Raw genomic sequence first — 25140 nt, 5'->3', positions numbered from 1 at the left:
GCATTAGCCCTCCACATCACTGGAAGCTTCTCCTTCAGCACTTTGTGGGCCTTGAAGGCTCGAGGAGCCTCGGAATGATACACCAGTAGGGGCTTCACCTTGCAATCCCCACTGGCATTGGAACAAAGTGCGAGCGTAAGCCTGTCTTTCATAGTCTTATGCTCGAGTAGCTTCTTCTCTTCCTCCGTGATGTACGTCCGACGAGGCATTTTTTTCCAAAAAAGGCCAGTCTCATCACAGTTGAAAACCTGCTGAGAAACTGTAGCCTTCCTTGGTCATCATCTCGTCGAAAGTTTTCTAAATGCTTCGGCGGGCCGCTTTCGTGTCCGAGCTGGCAGCCTCCCCATGACGCACCACCGAATGGATTGCCAGTCCGTTTACGGAATTTCTCGAACCAGCCATGCGAAGCCTTGAACTGTGGGGTTGGCGTTGAAGTCCCTTCCCCTCCCTCGTCTTCGGCCTGGGCAATCAAATCGCCGAAAATAGCGCTGGCCTTGTGGGCGATTGCTGTCTCCGTTACCGTATCGCCAGCGATTTCTTTGTCTTTTATCCAGACGAGGAGCAGCCATTCCATCTCGTCGTGCACGTGGGTCCTCTTGCTGGACAAAATAGTGATGCCCTTCGACGGTGTAGCTGCTTTGATGGCATCCTTCTGTTTAAGGATAGTCTCTATTGTCGACGGATTACGGCCGTATTCCTTTGCGATCACACTCAATCGCATACCAGCTTCGTACTTCTTTATGATCTCCATCTTTGTCTCCAAAGAGAGCATGCGCTTCTTTCCGTAAATTTCAACTTTCTTGGGACCCATGACTACGTTATCTTGTACGTAATTTACGTATAAGTTACACAATAAAGTTTTTGCACAACACGATAATAGTACTACAACGAAATCACTAACTAATTTACTTTACTAAACAAAATCGTTGGACCGAACGAATGCTGTGTGCGTACGATAAAGATGTTGGTACGAAGAGGCCGAGATAGGTACGCCACCACGTACGTATAAGATGCATGATGGGAGGGATGCTGTCCAATAGGAGAGAAGGATCTCATGGTGGTGACTAGCAACAGGAATCAATGGGAGAGCAGGAGGATGGTGGCGAGTCTACTAGTACTAAGATGGCGGTGCGCGGCGCGAGTTTCAAAATTGTTATCCGGGCGAATCTCGAACTTTCAGAAACCTTTCGTTTCTTGAAAACTTTTCATATGTAGAGCCGTTAAATTTTTCGCATTGGTTTTCGCATCTCGAGTTTTTCGTAAGTTGAGCCTTTCGTATCTCGAGGTACCACTGTATGTTATAAGATATTTAGTACATGAACCCTACTTATATTCAAGATTTTCCATAAGGTATGTTGGTCAGATCAGACAGGCACTACTGTATCAGTTTGGTGGGTTACAGAACAGTATCATCCTCTGTACAGGCAGTCCCCGGGTTACGATGGGGGTTCCGTTCTTGAGACGCATCGTATGCCGAAAATCGTCGTAAGCCGGAACATTGTCAAAAATCCTAAGAAAACTTACTTTTAATGCTTTAGGTGCATTCAAAACTGTGAAAACTTCATTCTTATTGCATTTTTCATCAAAAAAACCTTTAAATATTGATTATTTTGCATTTTTGGTGTCATTTTTTCATCTGCCAGATCAGCGTTTGTATGCGTCGTAACTCTGGAACATGCGTCGTAACCATGGAAATAATTTCTGATGAATATAATTGAAAAGCGTTGTAACCTCGGAACGTCGTAAGCCGAGACTGTCGTAACCCGGGGACTGCCTACTTAATCCTTTTTGTGTTCTTTGCTTTAATCAGTAAAAGAATTTCTTATTTTTGCGTATTGCCTTCCCTCAGTTGATGTGCAAGTCCAACAGGGATTCTTTTTTGTTAACTCATTGTAACTCAAGTTTAAAGATAATTTTAATGGGCTTTTTGGGTATCCTTTGTGTTTTTTTACTTTTATTCCCTAGATATTGCTGCTAGACCTAATTTGTTACAACATAAACCAACTCTCAGATATATCCCAGGTTCAAGATGTGGATTGATATTGTCTTAATATAGTTGGATGATGACTGATTTGTGTGGGTAAAATTAAGTCAGTCTGAGGGAAAGCTTTCAGTGGAATAGATGAGAATAATTTTTGTTACTTTGCTAAGAGACTGGGAGATAAAAGTGACAATGAATTACAGAGGCATAATATTCACAAATGTTCTTGGAAATGTTGTGTTGAATGAGGTAGATTGTTATTATTAGATAAGGAATAAGTATATTGATGAAGTGTTTGTAATGAAATATTTATGTGAGAAGTTTAAGAGTAAAATGAAAAGCTTAATGTGGTGGACCTAAAGAAGTCTCCAGAACTGATAGAGATCCAATGTCAAGGAAGTAAAGGATGCATGGTGTAAAAGGAAATTTTTGAAATCAAGTACAGTGGTGCCTCAGTAGTCGAACTGTATTCACTCCAGATGGCTGTTTGAGTAATGAACAAATTCTTCTCATGATGAATGGTGTAAATTAAATTAGCCTATTTATGACCCCAAGGTAAAGCATTTTAATTCAAATTTAACAAACCTAGTAAGCTGAAAGCTTAGAAGACCTAACAGAATATATAGATTGCTTTACCAGTACCTTGGGAAGTTGAAGATCTGTTTGGAAGGTTGAGGAAGGTAAAGAAGAGGAGCTATGTTATTGCTTGGAAGGGGAGTCACCTTCCATAAAATCAGCACAGAACCGTGTTTCTGGGGATCTTTATTCTGGATTGCATAAAAAGCCCCAAGAAGACCCAAATAAAGCCAAAGTGGCTGTATATTTGATGATTAGCCAAGATGATTTAATGAGATTTTGATAACCCAAAGAGAAGCATCTCATTCTCATGGGAATGTGTCAGCAATGCTAGGAAATGATGCCAACTGAAGCATAATGGCTCAAAAAGAAAATGCACCAAATCCTGAAACACATTTAAGGGAAGGGAACAAACCTGGGGTCTTAACATTAGGATAAATTTTCTAGTGCCAGCTGGTAACCAGTAAAAACTTCAATAAAATTGTATACGCAAGGAACTGGTGGCATCTGTCCTCTGTCACAGGTTAGGTGGAACAGCCACCAACCCAAGTAGGGCCTTGTGACGTCTCAGTTTTCTTCTTACCCCCTTTGAGTGAGGACATATTGCTCTCTCTCTCTCTCCTCCCTAAAGCCGGTTCTTGTTCTTTGTTTGCCCGTGTTTCTTTCTGTGTTTTGTTTAAGGGGTGTGTGTGCTTGTGACAAAAAATTTAGTTATCTTGGACTCCCTTAACCTTTCTGTTAGCTCTGCTACTAAATCCAGGAAACCTCAGTTTATTCCTTAGTGTAGGTGGTTTCCCTCGTTCAAGCTCCCTAGCCTCCATGAATATGGATCCTCATTCAACATGCAGTAGTTACACAAGTGGGTCGTTAGCCATTTTACTTTGGGTGTGGTAGCTTGCTTACATTTCACTTTATTTTTATGTTTTGCATTGGTTTTTTCTTTTTTTCTCGTAATTTTGTGATTAGATTTTTAGTTTTTATTAGTTTGTATTTGCCGTTTGTTTCATGTTATGTTAGCATTTTTACTGAAGATTTAGTAAGACGGTTTATTTTATTGTAATTTCAGCGATTTCTCATCCTTGTCAATTTTTCATCCTGATGGTTTTATACCTTGAAAGCTTGTTTAATGAAGAATGTTCTTCTGGTCTTGGCAATATTATTTATCATTAACATATATGATTGCTGTCACCAATTTTACTTTTTATTGAATTTGAGGCAGTAAAGAAAATATTGAAAATGTTTTATATATTTACTTATACTACATTGTACTGGGTATCCCGGTATGGTAATGAAAATTTTTTATTAGCTGGGGTCCTCGGCTAGGACTAATCATATACAGGCGGTCCCCGGGTTACGACGGGGCTTCCGTTCTTAAGACGCGTCGTAACCCGAAAATCGTCGTAAGCCGGAATGACGTTCTTGAAAACATGTCCACAGGGAAAATTTCACTACTAATTTGCAATTTTTCTTAGGGCCGTATCTCTAAAATTATCACTAATTTACTTTTTTTCATGTGCAACACTGTGTATTCACAAATTACTGTATATTTTCATTAAAATACAAGAGAGAGAGAGAGAGAGAGAGAGAAAGAAATAACTCCTTAGGTTTCAATAGATTGAAATGAACGTGTGTAGGCAACTTTTTCCCCCTCCCATAAATACATATATTTCTCCAGAGAAGAGAGAAAGAGAGGACTGTGCAATTATGTTTGTCTGTCTATCAATTCTTTTGCTGAGAGCGAGAGAGATAAAAGGAAGAAATAGAAACACCAAATGTATGACAAGTATCTTGTGGAGAGAGAGAGAGAGAGAGAGAGAGAGAGAGAGAGAGAGAGAGAGAGAGAGAGAGAGAGAGAGAGAGAGAGTTGTCCTTACAGTATTTAAAAGAGAGAAATGGAATGATTATTGTATTTAAAATACTCAGATATGAATTTTGTACTTATAGTATTATTATTGTAAAATATTAATGATAAACTTATTACATACACGTCCATGAAAATGATCTCATCTCAGTAAGAGAGAGAGAGAGAGAGAGAGAGATTACATAAAACCATTAAATTCGTTGACCATTGTAAAGCTTGAGTGTCACTCGAGTTGAGGTGGGGAAATTGATACAGAAAAAGACAAAGGGAAGAATTTTCTTTTGAAATTAGTTATCGTATTATTACTACTTCTATTATTATTATTATTATTATTATTATTATTATTATTATTATTATTATTATTATTATTATTTGAAAATATAATAAACACGTGCATCTACCATAAAAATTCTCTCATCTCAGTAAGAAAGAGGAATTATCCTTACAAGTGAAATGGAAAGGTCATTTTCATCTCTTTAAAATACGACCATTATGAATTTTGTAATTAAAGTTTTATTATTATTATTATTATTATTATTATTATTATTATTATTATTATTATTATTTTTAAATAACTGAAATTATCATAAACATTTTACATACTAGTACCATAAAAAAAATTCTTTCATCTCGGTAAAAGAGAGAGAGAGAGAGAGAGAGAGAGAGAGAGAGAGAGAGAGAGAGAGAGTGTGTTTATCTCTCTCTGTTTATAACGCTTCCAGCGAAAGAGAGGGAGGGAGTTACCACTATGTATGACACATTATTATCTTGTGTGGCAAAAGAGAGAGAGAGAGAGAGAGAGAGAGAGAGAGAGAGAGAGAGAGAGAGAGAGAGAGAGAGAGAGAGAGAGAGAGAGAGAGAGAGGAGTTAACCTTAATTAAAAGTGACATGGATAGATTAGTACGTATTGTATTTCTTTAAAATACTATCACATATGAATTTTGTAATTACAGTTATTATTATTATTATTATTTATTATTATTATTATTATTATTATTATTATTATTATTATTATTATTATTATTATTTGAAAGTATTAAAAAACAAATAGTACAAGTACATAGAAAATCTCGAGTCTCAGTAAATGGAGAGAGAGAGAGAGAGAGAGAGAGAGAGAGAGAGGAAGAGAGAGAGATAGAGAGAGAGAGAGAGAGAGAGAGAGAGGGGGGGGGGGGGGGGGGGGGGGGGAAATGTCAGGACCACGTGATTGCAACACTGCAGCTCTCCCCCAGCTCTTCCCCCTCCTGGCTGTCACAGAACTTGATATATAGCTGACAGTTTTAGTACCTGGATCTCGGAAAAGGTTACTGGAAGTTACTTCAAGAAGACTGGGATTTCCTTCATTCTTCCATAATTTTTTAAATATAAGCTAAAATCTTACTAATTCACTATGGTATTTTCTTTAATGAATTGATATTATTGCTGTATAAATTAATATTAATATTTGAAAATAGTAAATCATTTATTTATCATACTAAAAAACATACATCTTTGTAGTAGAGAGAGAGAGAGAGAGAGAGAGAGAGAGAGAGAGAATTATAGTGATTATTTTCGTTGGAAAATACAATGAGAGAGAGAGAGAGAGAGAGAGAGAGAGAGAGAGAGAGAGAGAGAGAGAGAGAGAAAACTGTGCTAAATTATAAAGGATTCTTATCTTATCATAGTATGTGTTTTTTAAAAGCGTTGTAAACTCGGAGCGTCGGAAGCGTCAGCGTCGTAACCTCGGAACAAGCGTCGTAACCCAGGGCGGATTTTTCAATGAATATTTAAGAAAAAGCGTCGTAACCTTGGAATGTCGTAAGCCGGACCCGTCGTAACCCGGGGACCGCCTGTATTGGGGTCCTTGGTATGGTCAAGTTTGGGAACTAGCTGACCTCCAGGGAGTGGAGTCAGCAGGACAGTTAATTACACATCAATGTGCTGGTGTTGAAGGCAGCTTTCTTAGCACTTCAGCAATTTCAAGGGAGGGTGACAGGGCACTCTGTTGTACTGATTTCGGACAGCACAGTGGCAGTAGCTTATGTGAACAAGCAGGGGGTGTTTGATGTCTCACCAACTTCATCTAATAATGGTCCAGTTACATCAGTGGGCTTTAGACAACTCTGTGAACCTGATGGCCAGGTACATTCCAGGCAAAGGGAATGTAGTGGCCAACAAACTAAGCAGACAGAAACAGATTTTGGGAACAGAGTGGTCTCTGCATCAGGAGATTGCAGACAGGCTGTTTGGCATGAGGGGGAGACCAATGATAGACCTCTTTGCTAAAAGATTCAACAGGAAACTAGAGGTCTATTGTTCAGTAGTCCCAGAAACATTTGCAGTAGCAGAGGATGCTCTGCAACAACCATGAGACAACCTGGACATGTATGCATTACCTCAGATTTACCTGACATGCCATGTCCTGAACAGACTGATGATGTCCCACAATCTTAAGATGACTCTGTCAACTCCTTTATGACCCCAAGCAGAATGGTTTCTGGATCTGCTGGCCCTGCTGTCAGATTTACAGAGAGAGATACCTCCCTGGCACAACCCACTTTGTCAACCTTATGTGGAGAGGTATCATCAGTTGATAGTTCCTATGTCTTCACGGATGGACACTATCAAGTATCTCTTGCGAGCAAGAGGCTTTTCTTGAACAGCGTATCAGATGGCAGGTTATCTATGAAAGACATCCACATGTGTGTACCAAGAAAAGTGGTCCTTCTACTGTGATTGGTGTCGTAGGTAGGGTACCTCTCCTCTCAGAAACTCTATTCAAAATATCTGATTTCTTGGTTTTACTCAATTACAGAAAAATGACTTTCTGTTTCAGCTATAAAGGGCTACAGGGCTGCTTGAGCTTCAGTTCTACATATGAAGGACATGGATATAACTACATCTTGAGAGATAACTACGCTGATGAAGGACTTTGAGCAGTCATGTTCGCCTAGAGTTAATGTCTCCCATTGGGGATTTGACTCACATACTGACTAGCCTTACTCAAGCCTCCTATGAGCTGTTGCAACAGGCTATGGATAGACTGTAGACCCTGAAGACAGTCTTTTTGCTAGCCTTAGTTTCAGCGAAAAAGGTAGGCAAATTACATGGTCTGTCATATAACGTCAAACATACTAGTGGATGGAAGTCAATAGCTTTTGAATTTGTCCTGGAATTCAGTGTCAAGACACAAAATCCTTCAATTCATGGTGTCAAGTTCATCTCCTTTTTTATATCTTCTTTGGGAGACTGTTGATGATGACCCTGAGGAAATGTTGCATGCTTTGCTAAAAAGAAGTTGACATTTCAGACCGAGTTGAAGAAGAATTTTTGTTAGCATAGGTCAGGTCAAGAAAGAAGTGTCCAAGAATACAATCTTGTTCTGGATACGGGAAATGACCTCGAATGCTTATTCGTCATCATCAGCCTCAGCCAGTATCGCGCTTGCTAAAGCACATGACATCAGAGTGCTGAGTTCCTCTTTAGCAACGAGGAAAAATTTATCTGTTCACAGAATATTGAATGCTGGTCTATGGTGTCGTCAAACCACCTTCACTTCCTTCTGCCTGAAGGAGATAGGTATATGTCTTTGAACACTTTCTTTGGGTTCGGTGATGGCTACTCAACGGGTTGTGTAGCTCATGCAGTGCCCCTGACAGGACAGTTTGTAGGCCTAAGATGATGGCGTAAAATTGAAATGAATGAGATGACTGGTCTATTTTTGTTTCTTCTTGCTGGCTTCTTTACTTGTGGATAGGCGGTATGAAGATTTTTCCATCATAAGCTGAAACGGGCATGATACAGGTAAGTACAGTGGCTATGCTGTTAAAGTGATCATTAATGAAGTAAGTTACCTTTAGGTAGCAAAACATTCCTCTCTTCAGCAACGAATGAGAAGGATGACAATAAACATGCATAAGTGGCTACATTGGTTTGTTGTTTGAACAGATAGCTTTTCATCTTCCACTTATGCAATGATCTATGACATTGTATGAAAACCCAGAAGTCTGAACCTAAGATATGCACATATCTAAGGTTCATAGATATAGGTCTTCTTTCTTGGATTTCTCTTATAGTACAAGAAGAATGACCTGGTGTGGCAAACCTTTAGTCCATTAATGATACTTACCTCCCACCAAGATTACGTCTGTCCTAATGTTAAGACCCCAGGTTTGTGCTGGGTATGAATAAATGACAAATTTTAAAAATAATATACATTTTTCATAACTAACAAACCTGCAGTCTTGACATTAAAGTGCCACCTCTAACCACCTCTTACAGTTTAACCTGGGGTGGAAAAATAACTGAGACATCATAGGGCCCAACTTGGGCCGGTGGCTATTCCAGCTAACTCATGACTGGACAGATTTACTCATTTCAGAATATTAATATTAATGCAAACAGCAAAATATCTATAAAATGTTTAATACAAATTAAATAAATCTGTCTTACAGAACATTTGACAACTAATCAAGTTACCCCTGTACTGCCTACATAAGTCATTTTCTCTCATAGTTTGAAGTATTAATCCTTTTAAAATTATCACTAATTTGCTTTATTTTATTTTTGTATAACAACACTGTTTATTCACTACTTGCTGTATTTTTTCATATTGTGTATGTGACTAAATACTGAATTTTACAATAAAGGGATTTTGACGTAAGGAAAAATCTATTTCTGGGCGATTGGCTCGTGTCGCCAGCGAAATATCCTTTAATCTATTATTTCTAGGGTAAATGTACTAACACATACCAGAGAATAAATAAATAAAGAAAAAGGTCAGTACAACTGACTCGCTCACCCTCCAAGAGGGTGTCGGTATGAACACTATGGCGAGTGAGACCACTACCACGAGCCGATTGCCAATAGAAATCTCCCACTACAAAATCCCCACAAGAGGAGAGCCGACCCACAGAGTGGGCAGCAACTACTACTACTCCATCCCATGCTGCCGACTGCTGCGCCTCTGGTGGCCATCCTGAAGTTAGCAGACAATCTTGAGCGATGGGATGGGTAGGACGGGATTTCGCTGGCGACACGAGCCAATCGCCCAGAAATAGATTTTTCCTTACGTCAAAATCCCTTTTCTGGCTCAGCTCGTGTCGCTGCGCGAAATCTTCGTACCAGAGAAATAGCACAAGATTGTAAAGAAAATTCAACAAAACAAAAAGAGGTCTCAAATAAAAGATAAAATAAAAGAAAAGAATATAATTGCTAATAAAGATACATATACACAATGATACAAAATTAGAAATATTGCTTAAATTAAACTTAATGCTAATAATATTTCTTAAATTAACGTAATTTGCATATATACAGGGCTTACATGGAATATATGTTTAAAAGTAGTATCTGTGTATCGATATGTACCAAGAACTCTAAAGCAATTATGACAATAACTTGAACAGAACAAACTTCAATAATAATAATATATGAAGGAATGTATATGACTTAATATACAAAACCCGTAACCATTGTAAATAAATGTATCCCCTAGCATAAAAATAAGGGGATCACATCAAAGAGATCAATATAGGGACAATCGATTGTGGGAGTGTCCCTAGCAAAAAAAAATAAGGGACACCCACCTAATCATCATAAAAGCAGCTAAGACACAAGGTAACCGTAGATGAACAAGGCAGGCATAGACTAACTGTTGGGTGAGACAGGTAGAAAGGAGGACTGGATCTTCTACTAAAGATTAGGCAGAGTCAGGGGGAAACTATGTTACCCGCCGCAACTGCTGAAAATTTCAGAGCTTCCAAGGACTTTAAGTAATGACGTTTAAATACAGTTTGGGCGATTTCCATCCAGTATATTTTTTCAACTCATCGAAGTTCATATGTTGGAAATAGTTAATTGAGGTGGCTACTGCCCTGACATCATGTGCTTTTGGAAAAGAGTCAGGATTGGCTTGTTTAATAAAGTACAGGATCTGCTGCCTGATGCCTTTAATAGATAAAGTACCACCGTTTTTCTTTTCTCTTAAAGAGAGGACCCGATGAGGATGAGGAGGTCCTAGACAGAAAGGCTCGTAAGGTCGATACTGGGCAAAGAGATATATCTTGTGGAAAGGGGTACTACCTTCCATGGTTCCCACCTCATCAAAGGATCTTCATTCTTTGCTATAAAACTACGTTCCGGAGAAAGTAGCACTTCCCCTGTGGAAGAAATTGAATATGATCCGGGTCTCTGGATAATGCCGACAGTTCTGAAATTCTAGCTCCTGAGGCCAAGCTTAACAAAAATAGAGTTTTTCTAAGAGCATTATAAATGAACATGTGTCATTATCAGTTTCTGAAGCCAGCTTTAGAACATCATTTAAGAACCATGATACTGACGTAGGCCTTACAGAAGGTCTAAGTCTAGCACAAGCCTTGGGAATAGACGAGAAGTAGGAGTCTGTCAAGTCTATGTTGAAACCAAATTGAAAAATCTTTTTCAAGGCTGACTTGTTTGTCGTAATGGTGCTGAGCTGCTAAGGCCCTTTTTCACACCAAAAATAAAGATCTGAAAAAGGATATAGCTGAATTGATTGTCATGGATTCTAATATCTGATTCTCTCAGGAAGGTTGCTAACTTTTTGACAGCAGCATCATACTGTCTTAAAGTTGAATCTCTTTTATCGGATTCCAAGAAGAGAAATGTTTTGAGGGTCAATATTCGCATCCCTTTTCGCTGCAACTTCATGAAATCCATAAAGTTAGGGTTTTTAGAATTCCTGAGGAAGCGAACACAGTCTTCGTTTGCACTGACTGGGAGAGCCTGGGACTGGGAATCCGAAGAGGGCGAAGACCCAGTTCCAGAATTAGAGGGTACCAATTGCTCTTCCCGGCCAGTCTGGGGCTACTAGAGCCACTTTGACCCTTGAATGTCCTGAGTTTGTTCAGTACCTTCATGAGAAGATTCACTGGAGGAAAGACATAAATCTTCTCCCAGTTGTTCCAGTCCTAAGGGCCAGGGCGTCCGTGGCATAGGCCAGAGGGTCCAGGTTGGGGGCCACATAACATGGGAGTTTGTGGTTCGCTTGGGATGCGAAGAGATCCACTTGTAGGCCTGGAACTCTCTGAAGAATCCATTGGAACGAACTGTTGTCCAGTGACCATTCCGACTCTAGAGGTACTGATCGGGATAGAGCATCTGCTATGACGTTTCTCACTCCAGCTATATGGGTGGAGGAGAGGTTGCCACTGAACTTGTCCGCCAGGGAGAAGATGGCTACCATGACATGATTTAGATGACGTGATTTGGAGCCTCCCTGTTTTTATACAATGTACTATCCACTGCGCTGTCCAAGACTAGCTTTATGTGGGAGTACTTTGGCGGACGTAACCTTTTTTAGAGTCAAGAACACTGCCATTGCTTCCAGTACGATTTATATGGAACTTGACGGGAACTGAGGTGACAGCCAAGTTCCCTTGAACTTTCTTGAACAACTGGGAATATCCTCCCAACCGCTTAATGAAGCGTCCGTGTGGATGGTAATCCGGAGGAGGAAACTGAAGGGGCACTGATATCGATAAGTTCTTGACTTTCGCCCACGGGCGAAGTCGATTCCGTAGAATCTGAGGGACTGAGGATAATTTGTCCCTGGACCTGACGTTTGCTCGTGAGCACCAGATTCTGGTTAGGTCTTTCAGTTTGGCTTTCATCAAGATGTTTGTCACTGATGCAAACTGGAGTGAACCCAGGATCCTTTCCTGGGTTCTTCTTGACGCAAGTTTGTGACTCAGAAATTGCTTTACTGACGTTCGCTCTTTCTTTCCTCTTGGCTGATGGAATCGACAGAGTATGGAGGATAGATTCCATTGGATGCCCCAGCCACTGAAAGTTTGACTCTGGAGTGAGTCTTGACTTGGTCCTGTTTATCTTGAAGCCTAGATATTCCAGGAACTGAATCACTTTCAGTGTTGCTATGTGGCATTCCTCGACTGTTGGAGCCCAGATCAACCAATCGTCGAGATACGCTACTACCATAACCCCTTGCGATCTTAGTTGTTGAACTACTACTTCCGCCAACTTCGTGAACACCCTGGGTGCTACGTTGAGCCCGAAAGGAACTACCTTGAAGGAGAATGTCTGGTCTCCTATCTTGAAGCCCAGATAGGGACGGACGGAAGTGTCTTGCAATAGGGATATGATAGTAAGCGTCTGTAAGATCGATAGAGGTGGTGAACGGCCCCACGGGGAAGTAAGGTCCGTACCTGCGAGATCGTGAGCATCTTGAACTTGTCGCAGCGAATGGCTAAGTTTAAGCGGGACAAGTCTAAGATTACCCTTCTTTTTTGTGAGCCTTTCTTTGGAACGCTGAACAAGCGTCCTTGAAATTTTAATCTGTTGACTCTCGCTATAGCTCCTTTCTGAAGGAGGTCCTCCGCATACTCCGTCAATTCTTTGGATGGAAGTTGGGGAAAGGTGGCGGAAGGTCTGGATGGGGGCGGGTCGGGCCGCTACCCAACTCAACCCAGGCCTTTTGACACAATGCTCTGCGCCCACGTTGCTGAAATTCCACCGGTGGCGGAAGTGAAACAGCCTCCCTCCTACCTGAAAGTCCTCATTCTCTCATGTTGGTAGCCTCCTCCGGGCCTCCCCTGAAACGCTTTTTCCTTCTAATTAAAGGGAACCCTCCCGATCCTCTCCCACGAAAGGATCGCTTACCTCTGCCTCCCTTACCGAGCGGTCATACTTCTGGGAAGCCTGACCCTCGAAGACTTGATTGAAGGCTGGAGAGAGAGCGTAAGAGGTGGAGGGTTGAGGCTGGGGGGAAATGACATAATAATTGGCTGCGACTGAGCCTTGGAGGTAGAAGGTTGGGCTGCTTGCACCAACGGGACAGCTGGAACCGGCTGAGTAAAGCGTGGCTGTTTCTTCTGGTAAGGCTGGAAACGTCTGGGTTTCCTTTGAGCCTTACCCTTGACCACTTGATCTTGGCGTCTCTTGGCCGTAAGACCAACGATCTTTAAGGCTTTGGTTTAGTCTCGTAGCCTCTGCCTGGACCTCCTTCACCATCGCCTCTGGGAAGAGGTCTGCTCCCCAGATGTTCGATGTAAGCAACTTATTCGGTTCATGCCGAATCGTTGCTTCTTGGAGGACATGTTTTCTACAGTTTGTTCTAGCCGTGCGAACTCAAACATATCAGACTGCACCGTTTGAGTCAGAGACTTGGTGAGAAGCTTAAAAAGTGGCTCAGAACCATAGGAAATGGTAGCCACCTCGGTCATGGCCATGGTATTGATAGACCTGGCTAACCTAGATTTGGCATCAAATTCTGCCTGAATGAGGCTATCTGGAAGCCTAGGCAGCTTCTCACCAAACTGCTCCATAGCACAGTCTGGTTTGAGTTTGCCCGCCGAAAAGGTGTTGGGCAGATCTTCCCACAACTCACCGACTGAGGGAAGTAAGGAGACGTAGGGTCCGCTTCTTTCAGCTCAGGCATCGATCCCCCTTCTGGGGCTGCTGGAATGGTGGTCGTAGCGATCTTTGTCAAGAAAGGGAGCGGGGTACTCTCTTCCATTGTAAAGATCGTAAAAGGACTCTTAAATGGTTGTATCTTCGTGTTTGGAACAGTCCATGTCCTCTAGACACCTGAGCCATTCTCTCTGAGCCTGGTCTCGTGAATAGAGGACTGTCTCTTTCGGTACCTTATCGTCTCGAGTCATGGCCGAGGCGGTGAGCCTGGCGTAGCCGATGAACGGAGGCTGAAGGTCTTCCGGGTAGAACTCGAGGTCTTCAATCCTCCGAGTTCCACATTCCGGGATAGAGATAAGCCCGTCTTGGAAGGGGGCGTATGACGCTACTCTCCAAGGATTGTTCATAGAGAACGGAGGTAGAGAGTCATACGGAGGCATTGCGCTCCCCCTCCCCCTGCTGAAAGGTGGGGTGGGGGAGAGCTAGCGGAGTTGGCTCAGTCCGGCTATAATGTTGTCCTGAGAGTTGATCCTATCAGACCAACCGGGAGATCATCTGTTCCATACTGGTTTTCAGAGAACCAACCAGATCGCCCACTTGTTGCAATAGACCAGCATTGGAATCCAAAGCCGAGCTGCTGCGGAGGTGGACGGGTGGCTCTGAACCGCCACCAAAGGTAGTGGAACTGTTGACTCTGCTGGAGTGTGTGATCTCTCCCTGGAGGATCTACTCCTAGAGGATTTAGAGCCAGGAACCCAGAAGCTTTAGACCTCTCTGCTCCGGGACTCTAGCCACCCGGCGACTTTTACGAGATGAAGATGACGCCGACGCCGTCTTTTTAGACGACGACGACGTCTTAGTCAAGGTTTTACTGCTTGACCTTTGACCTTGGGTCTAACGGAAGCATCAGGAGAAGTATACAATTCTGTACCTGTAAAGCCTTGGAAGGATGGAGAGGTTGGGCAGGGGTAGAAGATCCAGTGGCACCCAAGGGCATCCCTTGGGCGTCCACGTACCTACCTCGACCAACAGGTCGTCTACACCTACCATGGGTTCGATATTAAGATCCAATGTCTGCGACTTCCGAGGAGATGTCCTGGCCTGGATCCGTCAACGAGGCAGCGAGCTGTTGTTGAATGAAAGCGATAGTCGGGGCAGCCTCTGCTGGGTCGACGTAGCCACCCGTTGACTTGCCTCCGGGGAAGATCAGTACTTGCCAACCTCTTCTCAAGAATGTAGGGCATACCCTTGGCGGCGTTCTTTCCCAAAACCGCCGACCCAGGCCCGCAGGGTTGCCAGTGCGGTATCCTTCACAGCCGGAGCCTGGAAGAGAGGGTATTTATTAGATTTTAAAAGATTACACTTAAAACTAAAACTAAATTAAAAGCTTCAAACTTAAAATTATAGGGATGCAAAAACCCCTTGTATTTTTATCTTAAGTTTAAGAAAGATTGAATTTAGAAAACTTAAGAACTATAACAAATTGGGGACTGGCTAACGGAGTTGGGAATACTTACCCCGTCTAAAAGCTTGCTCACCAGATCATAACAGATGGTGCATGTCTCGTGATACCAGACCTGGTAGGTCCCCGTGCGGAGTCGCGCATGGAGCATGGGACCGGCAAAACTTCATGTCCACAGGGATCTTGAAGTGTGGCGGCGCATCCGGATGCTCACAGTTGGTGGTCTGTAAGTGAAAAGACACATGAGTATCTTAAAGGCTATCACTTACAGGCTAAAGGACAGAAGAACTCCGTTGCATGCCGGAGCTCGGAAAAAATTTTGGGCATAACCCCTCCCTTAACGCCTGAATAGGCTATAACCCCGGAGAGATCCGGTGAGGCAGATAAGGGAGGGGGGATGGTTTAAGGTAGCTTAAGATAAACTTACTAGTTTAACATAACAGAATCTTAAACCTATAAAATTCGAACGTACCGGACTAAGTCCAGTGCGTGGCGGAGCGTGTCGCGACTCAGCGCGACGGAGGGGTTAGTAGAGACCAACTGTATGCCTCGGTCCACCCTGCGGGGTGGACTAGCACCTTTCCACTTGGATGCCGGGGCTCCGGTAGAAAAGGAGCCCCAGTAAGGTGGGAAAGGGCGAGAGGGCACACAGACTCGCGCTAGCAACGGAGCGACGGAGTAGCGACGGAGGGGGGAAAGGCCAGTCCCCCACCCTTACCATCCGGCCGGACCGAGAAGCTGGAGAGGTCGAGTCCAGTCTGGGTCTGTCCCGTCCCTCTACTCCCTCCGCCTGGGGGGAGAGGGAGGCAAGGCTCGGGTATGCGGAGCGAGCGTGGGCCAGAACCAACCCTCCCCCCGACTCTATGGACGAGCGGGAGGGGGAAGATGACTGGACAGGCGTTCTGGCTGCTCCGTGATCACGTAGTGACCACGGGGCGGTAACAACAAAACAATGAAACAACAAGGCCTAGAAAACACAACCGGCTGATCAGAGAGATGCTATCGGGAAGCAACCGAACTGAAGAGCGGTAGCATATGGGCCCTATGGGCCATAACCTAGGCTAAGTGAAGCCAGACGCCTACATTAACATAAACATAATATAAAATAAATAAATCATTGAAAGAAAGAAAACAAAATAGTAGGAGAAAAAATCCAGGAGTGTACGACTAACCCGAGGGAAAGAAATCTACCACACTCAAAGCTAGCCGGGGCCGATACTAAGAGCCGTGGCTAGGGTCTGGATAGAAGGAGCCTACATAAGGTAAAAAGACATGCATGCATGACATAAACCGTGTAGACTGTACCCTAAAACAAATAGGATGATTAAAAATAGAGCGTACTAAAGTAAGGGAATGTTCTGGGTATGGGAGACCAAGAACGAACCCGCCACGAGGCAGAACCATGCTGCCATGCTTCCGACCTAGAGTTCGTATTTATACCTAAAAAACGGCAAATACGGGCTCAGGGACGGAAAAAACCAAATAGCAATAAACATTGAGTACTTAACTTAGCTGCTGCGATGGCTGCACGCTCCATGATAAATAAATCCAAAATTAAGGGCACAAATAACACAGAGTAAAAAGGGGCACGTGTATACAGTGTGCGCTAACTGAAAAGGATGCCCACCAGAGGCGCAGCAGTCGGCAGCATGGGATGGAGTAGTAGTAGTTGCTGCCCACTCTGTGGGTCGGCTCTCCTCTTGTGGGGATTTTGTAGTGGGAGATTTCTATTGGCAATCGGCTCGTGGTAGTGGTCTCACTCGCCATAGTGTTCATACCGACACCCTCTGGGAGGGTGAGCGAGTCAGTTGTACTGACCTTTTTCTTTATTTATTTATTCTCTGGTATGTGTTAGTACATTTACCCTAGAAATAATAGATTAAAGGATATTTCGCGCAGCGACACGAGCTGAGCCCAGAAAAATTTATTTACAGCACTGGAAATGTGAAAGGCATAAAACCAGGCACTGTATACAATTCTATTGAATTTATCTTGATGTTAAGACCACAGGTTTGTTAGTTGTGAAAAATAGAAATTGCTATAAAAATTTGTCTTTTTTTCAGATGGGGCATAGCTTGGACTTTTAATCCTTCTATGCATTTAGAAAATGTTATGAGTAAGAAGCAAATGGATTCTGCTAAGCCTCTAGTTCTTATGCTGTCTCGTAGCTTAATGACAGTATACACAGTTCCAGCAGCTTGGGCTATGATTAATAAGTGGCTTCATAAGTTGAAGGTATGACATTTGTTATCACTGTTTAGGAACTTCCTTATATTATAGACAGTCTCTGGGTTACAACAGGCTTGGCTTAAAACATTCCGAGCTTACGCCACTTTTCAAAATTTGGAGGTTTTATGATGATCACTCAATAAAAGTGCAATTAGAAATAAGGTTTTCTTATTATTTTCAACATTATGTCAGGTTATGATGGTTTTCAGGTTACAATGCGGCGTAGGAACGGAACCCTCGCCATAAACCAGGGACTGCCTGTATACTGTATTTTTATATAAGTAGCTTACTAAGTAGTTACTTAGCTATTATTTCCACTTGTCCAGTAGCTTGCACTCAAAATTCATGGGTAACACTTCAAACATCGGCATAGGAGACTAGTTTGACCCACTAGCGGGAATATTATGAACGACTAGCAGATCACCTCATTCTGTTCTTGCTGGGCTCGGCGTAAACACCGAGTATGGGCGGCAGCTTATTCATTATTTTCAGGATGTATAACTGGATTTCAGTGGTGTACACATCTACTGAAAACATATATAGTAACCTTCATGAAATCTCATGATGAGTTGTTTGCTGTTTTGTTATTACCAAGTTGATTCATCAACAGAATTCTGGCTATAAAAGTAAATCTTGTAAGTCAGATCTTTTGTTTTTACCTAGGCTACTTGCGAGCCACTGATACTAGTTCTGCCTTAAAAATAATTCTGTTATGTTACAACATTCCTTTAGGCTGGAACTTTTGCATTATGTTTAGTTTACCAGGTCTACATAGATTACAGGCAGTCCCCGGTTATCAGGTGGGGTTCCATTCCAATGGCTTGTTGATAAACGAAAATTGCTGATAGCCAGAAAATGGCATTATATGGCGCTTATCAGCAACTGATAACCGGATCTTGGTGCCAATAACCGGTTAATGGCATCTCTGTTAGGTACGTATTGGCACCAATACTTAAAATTAAATTTTTGAATGGTGTTTTCCGGTCACAGACACTCGTATATCACCGATAATAATTGCCTTAAAAGTAATTCTTGAATGTTTCGTCATTCTATTAAGCCAAAAAGCTAGGTAACACTTTTTCCATTTTCTGCCTAGGGTACATGCAAGCCACCAATACAGTTTTCCCCTAAAAAGTTTCGTCTTTCCTTTAGACCAAAGATTTACATTTTATGTTTCATTACCAAACCTAGTCTACGTGCTAACCATTGGTAAATAATTTTACCTTAACCGTCACACTTTCCTTTGCAGAATTGAAAAATGTAAGGACAGAAAGGAGTAAGGAAAGAAGGGTGCTTAATGGAAGAAGGTGTTATCATTGGACGAGAATCTGTCTCAGTATTTGCTCTGGCAGTACATTGTGTATAGTACTCACTTTGGCAGTACATTTACTAGTTGGTACATTTCTCAGAAGCTTCCCATGTCTCCTGTGCAAGGATGACACACATTTACGTTGATGCACAGATCATGTACTTTCCATACTCCCAGCACCCAGAAGCACCCATGGTGCCCAGTTCAGCCTTATGTCAGCTTATGCTATGAGCTCTCAATGGTGCCCACTAGTGCCATCTGCACCCGAGCACTTGCGGGCGGCATATGTAACAGACAGCCAAGCGTGTACTGAGCTGACATACTCTTTGTTCACATACAATTCAAACCTTTGGTTGTAACATTAGGATAAATCTTCTAGCACCAGCTGGAAATGGTAAAAAAAAGCAATACTTTATATATGCAAGGGACTATGGGGCAATTCTGCAGGTCAAGAACCACCACCATCAGGGCCTTCGTCAGGAGGGCCCTCTTGCACTGTTTGACGTGGCAAGACACGCACCTCGAACTAGACCGGGCATCCCAGATGCTGATCAAGAATGGGTATTCAAATAAACTCGTAAACCAAGAAATACGAGTAACCCTAAAGCAGTCCAACATCGTCTACCGATAGATATACCCCACCCAAGGATGCCCTGGGATTTACAACGGTATGACAACAATGCACCTGTCTAAAAGGATCTTCTGCCAGACCCAGGAGGGAGCCATTGGGCACCACGCCCTTAGAGTACACCAGCAGAAGATTACGAGAGACGACATCATCAGGAATATCAAAATCTTTGGGAGAGCCCCTGACCCACGACATCTGCGCCTCCTAGAAACATTATTTATCCTCGAACAAAAGCCTCCCCTCAACGCCACTCAAGAAGCGTTCCTGATACTGACGTGCCATCTGCACCCGAGCACTTGCGGGCGGCATATGTAACAGACAGCCAAGCGTGTACTGAGCTGACATACTCTTTGTTCACATACAATTCAAACCTTTGGTTGTAACATTAGGATAAATCTTCTAGCACCAGCTGGAACTGGTAAAAAAGCAATAACATTATATATGCAAGGGACTAGTGGCATCTGCAGGTCAAGACCACCACCATCAGGGCCTTCGTCAGGAGGGCCCTCTTGCACTGTTTGACGTGGCAGGACACGCACCTCGAACTAGACCGGGCATCCCAGATGCTGATCAAGAATGGGTATTCAAATAAACTCGTAAACCAAGAAATACGAGTAACCCTAAAGCAGTCCAACATCGTCTACCGATAGATATACCCCACCCAAGGATGCCCTGGGATTTACAACGGTATGACAACAATGCACCTGTCTAAAAGGATCTTCTGCCAGACCCAGGAGGGAGCCATTAGGCACCACGCCCTTACAGTACACCAGCAGAAGATTACGAGAGACGACGTCATCAGGAATATCAAAATCTTTGGGAGAGCCCCTGACCCACGACATCTGCGCCTCCTAGAAACATTATTTATCCTCGAACAAAAGCCTCCCCTCAACGCCACTCAAGAAGCGTTCCTGATACTGACGTGCAAAGACCGTGCTCCTCCCTCCCAATGAAAGTACCAGCGCGCATGAGACAATCAACACTGGACGTGAAGCACATTATGAGAATAATACTAGGGGTGACTTCACTCGGGTAGAAGCCAATCAAGAGGCTCCCAGTGATATTCCCCGCCTGAGAAGGTCTTAAGACTTGAAAACGCTCACCATATGAGTCACCTTCCCAGGAACCAATGACCAATGAAAACTTGATCTGCCGGAGGGGTTCTCCAGATCGTACTTGAGAGCCCGCAACATCAGGATATGAGGAGAAGGACTTGCCACTGGAATTCAATCCCTCAGCAGTCATCACTGGAAAATGTCCGGTGGATCTGGACGAAATGTTGCACTGGAGAGAGAGAGAGAGAGAGAAAATTGTATAAGCAACAATAAACACCAAAATTACTCAACCGATTTTACCATGCCATTTGGTGTGATGCTCGCCAGTTTAAGCAACAACGAGAAAGCCTACATCAGAAAAATAGAGTCTTACAAGATTAATAGTGCTGAAGCAGCAACCATTTTTAACAAAACTTGTCTATGAGAGGGTATCCTTCCGAAATATTATTATTATTATTATTATTATTATTATTATTATTATTATTATTAATATTTGAAAATATTAATAAACATAGTACATAATGTACCATAAAAATTCCCTTATCCCAGTAAGAGTGAGAGATAGAGAAAAATAATTTTTATTATGTACAGTGGTACCTCGACATACGAAAGGCTCAACTTACGAAAAATACGAGTTACGAAAACAAATACAAAGATTTTTTTGGCTCTACATACGAAAATAGTTCAGGATACGAAAGGTTGTTGCTGTAAAGTCCCAAGATTTACCAGACCACCAATAACAACTTTAAAACTCGCGTGCCGCCAACTGAGTAGACTCGCCACCATCCTCCCGCTCTCCCATTGGTTCCTGATGGTAGTCACTGCCATAAGATCCTGCTCTCTTATTGGTCAGCATCTCTCCCATCGTGCATCTACGTAGTGGCATGCTTCTTCGGCCACTTGTTAGCAGCATCGTTTGTATAAGCACGCCGAATTCGTTTGTTCTATATGATTTCGTTTATTAACGTAAATTTGTTAGTGATTTTGTTGTAGTACAGTAGTACCTCGAGATACGAAAGGCTCAACTTACGAAAAACTCGAGATACGAAAGCCAATAAGAAAAATTTAACGGCTCTACATACGAAAAGTTTTCAAGATATGAAAGGTTTCTGAAAGTCCGAGATTCGCCCAGATAACAATTTTGAAAATCGCGCCGCCATCTTAGTAGTACTAGTAGACTCGCCACCATCCTCCTGCTCTCCCATTGGTTCCTGATGCTAGTCGCGGCCATGAAATCCTCCTCTCCTATTGGCCAGCGTCCCTCCCATCATGCATCTACTATGTATACGTGGTGGCGTGCTTCGGCCACTCGGTACCAGCATTGTTATAGTACGCACGCGGTATTCGTTTTCGGGATCGTCAATGTGTACGTTATTTAAAAAAAAAAAGTGACCAAGATCTCTCACATGGGATAAGTGATCAAGGTCTCTCTCATGGGATAACTGGAAACTTTGCAAGGTTGGTAGAATATCCACTCCCTGCTGAACAGAGGGTGTAGACCAATCATTTACAACATGCATACCAGTACGTATAATCAACGCACTTCAGTTTATGTTGAGGGTCAGCAACCGAACATTCAGTACCCCAATCAGTTGCAGAGAGAAGCATTTGGTTGAAACAGGGGGTTTTGATGGACACCAGGGCCAACAGAGTCATGAGGTGCAAAGAAAGAACAGAAAGTTGAAATTCTGTTAAAAAGAAAAAAAAAAAAAAAAAAAAAAACCTACGTAAAGTAAAAAAAAAAGTTAAAAATCAAAAAAAGAAAAAAAAAATGGCAGAAATTAAAGCCGCTTTTCATAAAGTGCAATCATTTGTAGAAGACCCCCCGAAAAGGCTCACACAGGAATTGTGTACGTAAAGTGTACGTAAGTACATATGTACAAAAGAAAAAAAAACGGCAGAAATTAAAAGCCGCTTTTCATAAAAAGCAATCATTTGTAGAAGACACCCCCCGAAAAGGCTCACACAGGTACATTGTGAAAAGTAGGCAGAAGCAATCTTCCTTGGATAGTTACGTATGTACGTAGCCTCACTCGAAAGGTAAGTTTCCACATTTTACGTACAGTATATTTCTTGTTACCATGTACACTAATATACACTTTATTTACAGGTTATATTTTGCATTTTTTTTATTAATTTAGGTATTGAATGGTCCAAATTGTTGTAGTATTTCATTGTTTATAGGTCAATTTAGCTTTTATTATGAAATTTACTGGGGTGTTTTTGTAGGGCTTGCAACGGATTAGCCATTTTACATGTAAAATGTGGTCCAAGATACGAAAACCTCATGATAAGAAAGGCGCCTCGGAACGGATTAATTTCGTATCTCGAGGTACTACTGTACTACTTTATCATGTTGTGTGAGAACTTTAGTACCTACTTATACTACATAACTTAATTACGTACAGTATATACGTACTCATGGGTCCCAAGAAAGTTTAAGTTCACGGAAAGAAGAGGATGCTTTCTTTGGAGACAAAAATGGAGATAATTAAAAAGTATGACGCTGGCATGCAATTGAGTGTGATCGCTAAGGAATATGGCTGAAATCCATCGACGATAGGCAGCATCCTTAAGCAGAAGGAAGCCATCAAAGCAGCTACACCTTCCAAGGGCGTGACTGTTTTGTCTAGCAAGAGGAGCCACGTGCCCGACGAGATGGAAAGGCTGCTTCTTGTCTAGATAAAAGACAAAGAAATCGTTGGCGATATGATAACCGAGACGGCAATCTGCCACATGGACAGCGCTATTTTCAGCGATTTGATTGCCCAAGCCGAAGACGACGAAGGAAAAGGGACATCGACGCCAACCCCAGACTTCAAGGCTTCTCATGGGTGGTTTGAAAAATTCCGGAAACGGACTGGCATCCATTCGGTGGTGCGACATGGGGAGGTGGCCAGCTCGGACACGAAAGCGGCCGAAGCCTTTATTAAGACGTTCGACGAGATGACTCTCAAAGAAGGCTACAGTTCTCAGCAAGTCTTCAACTATGATGAGACAGGCCTTTTTTTAGAAAAAAATGCCTTGTCTGACGTACATCACGGAGGAAGAGAAGAAGCTACCCGGGCATAAGCCTATGAAAGACAGGCTTACGCTTGCACTTTGTTTGAACGCCAGTGGGGATTGCAAGATGAAGCCCCTACTTGTGTATCATTCAGAGACTCCTTGAGCCTTCAAGGCCCACAAAGTGCTAAAGGAGAAGCTTCCAGTGATGTGGAGGGCTAATGCGAAAGCCTGGGTAACGAGACTTTTGTTCGCAGAATGGGTAAATCTGTGTTTTGGCCCGACAGTGAAGAAATTCTTGGAAGAGAAGCACTTCCCTCTGAAGTGTCTGCTGTTGTTGGACAAAGCCCCTGGTCACCCTCCTGGCCTCGAGGAAGATATCCTAGTGGAGTATTCTTTTATCAAGGTTCTTTATCTTCTGCCTAACACCACCCCTCTCCTCCAGCCCATGGACCAGTAAGTGATATCGAACTTCAAGAAGCTGTATATGAGACATCTTTTCAAGAGATGTTTCGACATCACCAATACCACAAACCTCACCTTGCGTGAATTTTGGAAGGACATTTGGATGTTGTGATATGCATCCAACTCATCGATCAAGCTTGGCAGATTTCGAGGAGAACCTTGAATTCTTCATGGAGGAAACTCTGGCCTGATGCTGTATCCGCCTGAGACTTCGAGGGATTCAACGTGGGCGAAGCTGGTGCAGATTCAGGAACAGTTGACGATCCTGAAACTGTTTCGCAACCAGATCTTGACAAGATCGCTGCACTCTGCAAGTCCATGGGGCTGGTCATCGACGAGGACGACATCAATGACCTTCTCGAGGAGCCCCAAGAGGAGCTTAAAACGGATGACCTGAAGGAGTTGGAGGCCATGCAACATAACGTCGTTCAAGAAGAGTTCTCTAGCAGTGGAGAGGAGGAGGAGGAGGACCCTATGACAACAGCAGAAATTAAGGATGCTCTAGCTGCTTTTCATGAGGTGCAATCATTTGTAGAAAAGAGATATCCCGACCCGAAAAGGCTTACATAGGTCGTATGCTTGCGCAGTTCGATGACGTTTGCCTGAGTCGTTTCAGGAACATTGTGAAAAGTAGGCAGAAGCAATCTTCCTTGGATAGTTATTTTTTAAAGAGGCCTTCAGTAGGAGTAAGCAAAAAGGAAGATCCAATTGATACTATGAAAAAATAAAGTTGAATGTGGTGAAGAAAATTGAAAGTTTTGTAAAAAAAAAAAAAAAAAAAAAAAAAAAACAAAAAAAAAAAAAAAAAAAAAAAAAAAAAAAAAAAAAAAAAAATGGTAAAGTATAAAAAAGTAAAAAAAAAAATTTTTTAATAAAAAAAGACAACAAAAATTTTATTTTTTAAGTTTTTTGTAAAGTTAAGTGTTATGGTTTTGTTAATGTGTTTCGTAAAGTTAAGTGTACGTACTATTACAAGAAGTTTTCTGCCGTTTGTCCTTCTCCTCTGTCGCCACTTTCGGAGATAGCCTCACTCGAAAGGTAAGGTTCCACATTTTACTACATACGTACAGTATGTTATGTAGACATGTATTTTCTTGTATACCATGTTTAGCAACTAATACATTTATTTACAGGTACTATGTAGTACATATAGTAGTATGTATTAAGTTAGGTATTGAATGGTT

General features: G+C 42.3%; 1 protein-coding gene across 4 annotated transcripts in view; it reads left to right on the top strand.

Moving 5' to 3' along the window:
• LOC135205507 (RNA N6-adenosine-methyltransferase mettl16-like) overlaps positions 1–25140 on the top strand; it is a 426335-nt gene that overhangs the window by 374527 nt on the left and 26668 nt on the right. For all 4 annotated transcript variants that reach the window (XM_064236270.1, XM_064236253.1, XM_064236244.1 and 1 more), the window contains exon 9: positions 17331–17502. In XM_064236270.1, the coding sequence (XP_064092340.1) occupies positions 17331–17502 (172 nt within the window). The remainder of the gene's footprint in view (positions 1–17330; positions 17503–25140) is intronic.

This window comes from Macrobrachium nipponense, chromosome 11 (genome assembly GCF_015104395.2).
Source record: "Macrobrachium nipponense isolate FS-2020 chromosome 11, ASM1510439v2, whole genome shotgun sequence".
In the NCBI taxonomy this organism is placed as follows: Eukaryota; Metazoa; Arthropoda; class Malacostraca; order Decapoda; family Palaemonidae; genus Macrobrachium; species Macrobrachium nipponense.
Note: the sequence above shows the minus strand (reverse complement) of the source record. Positions and strands in the feature narration are given on the sequence as shown.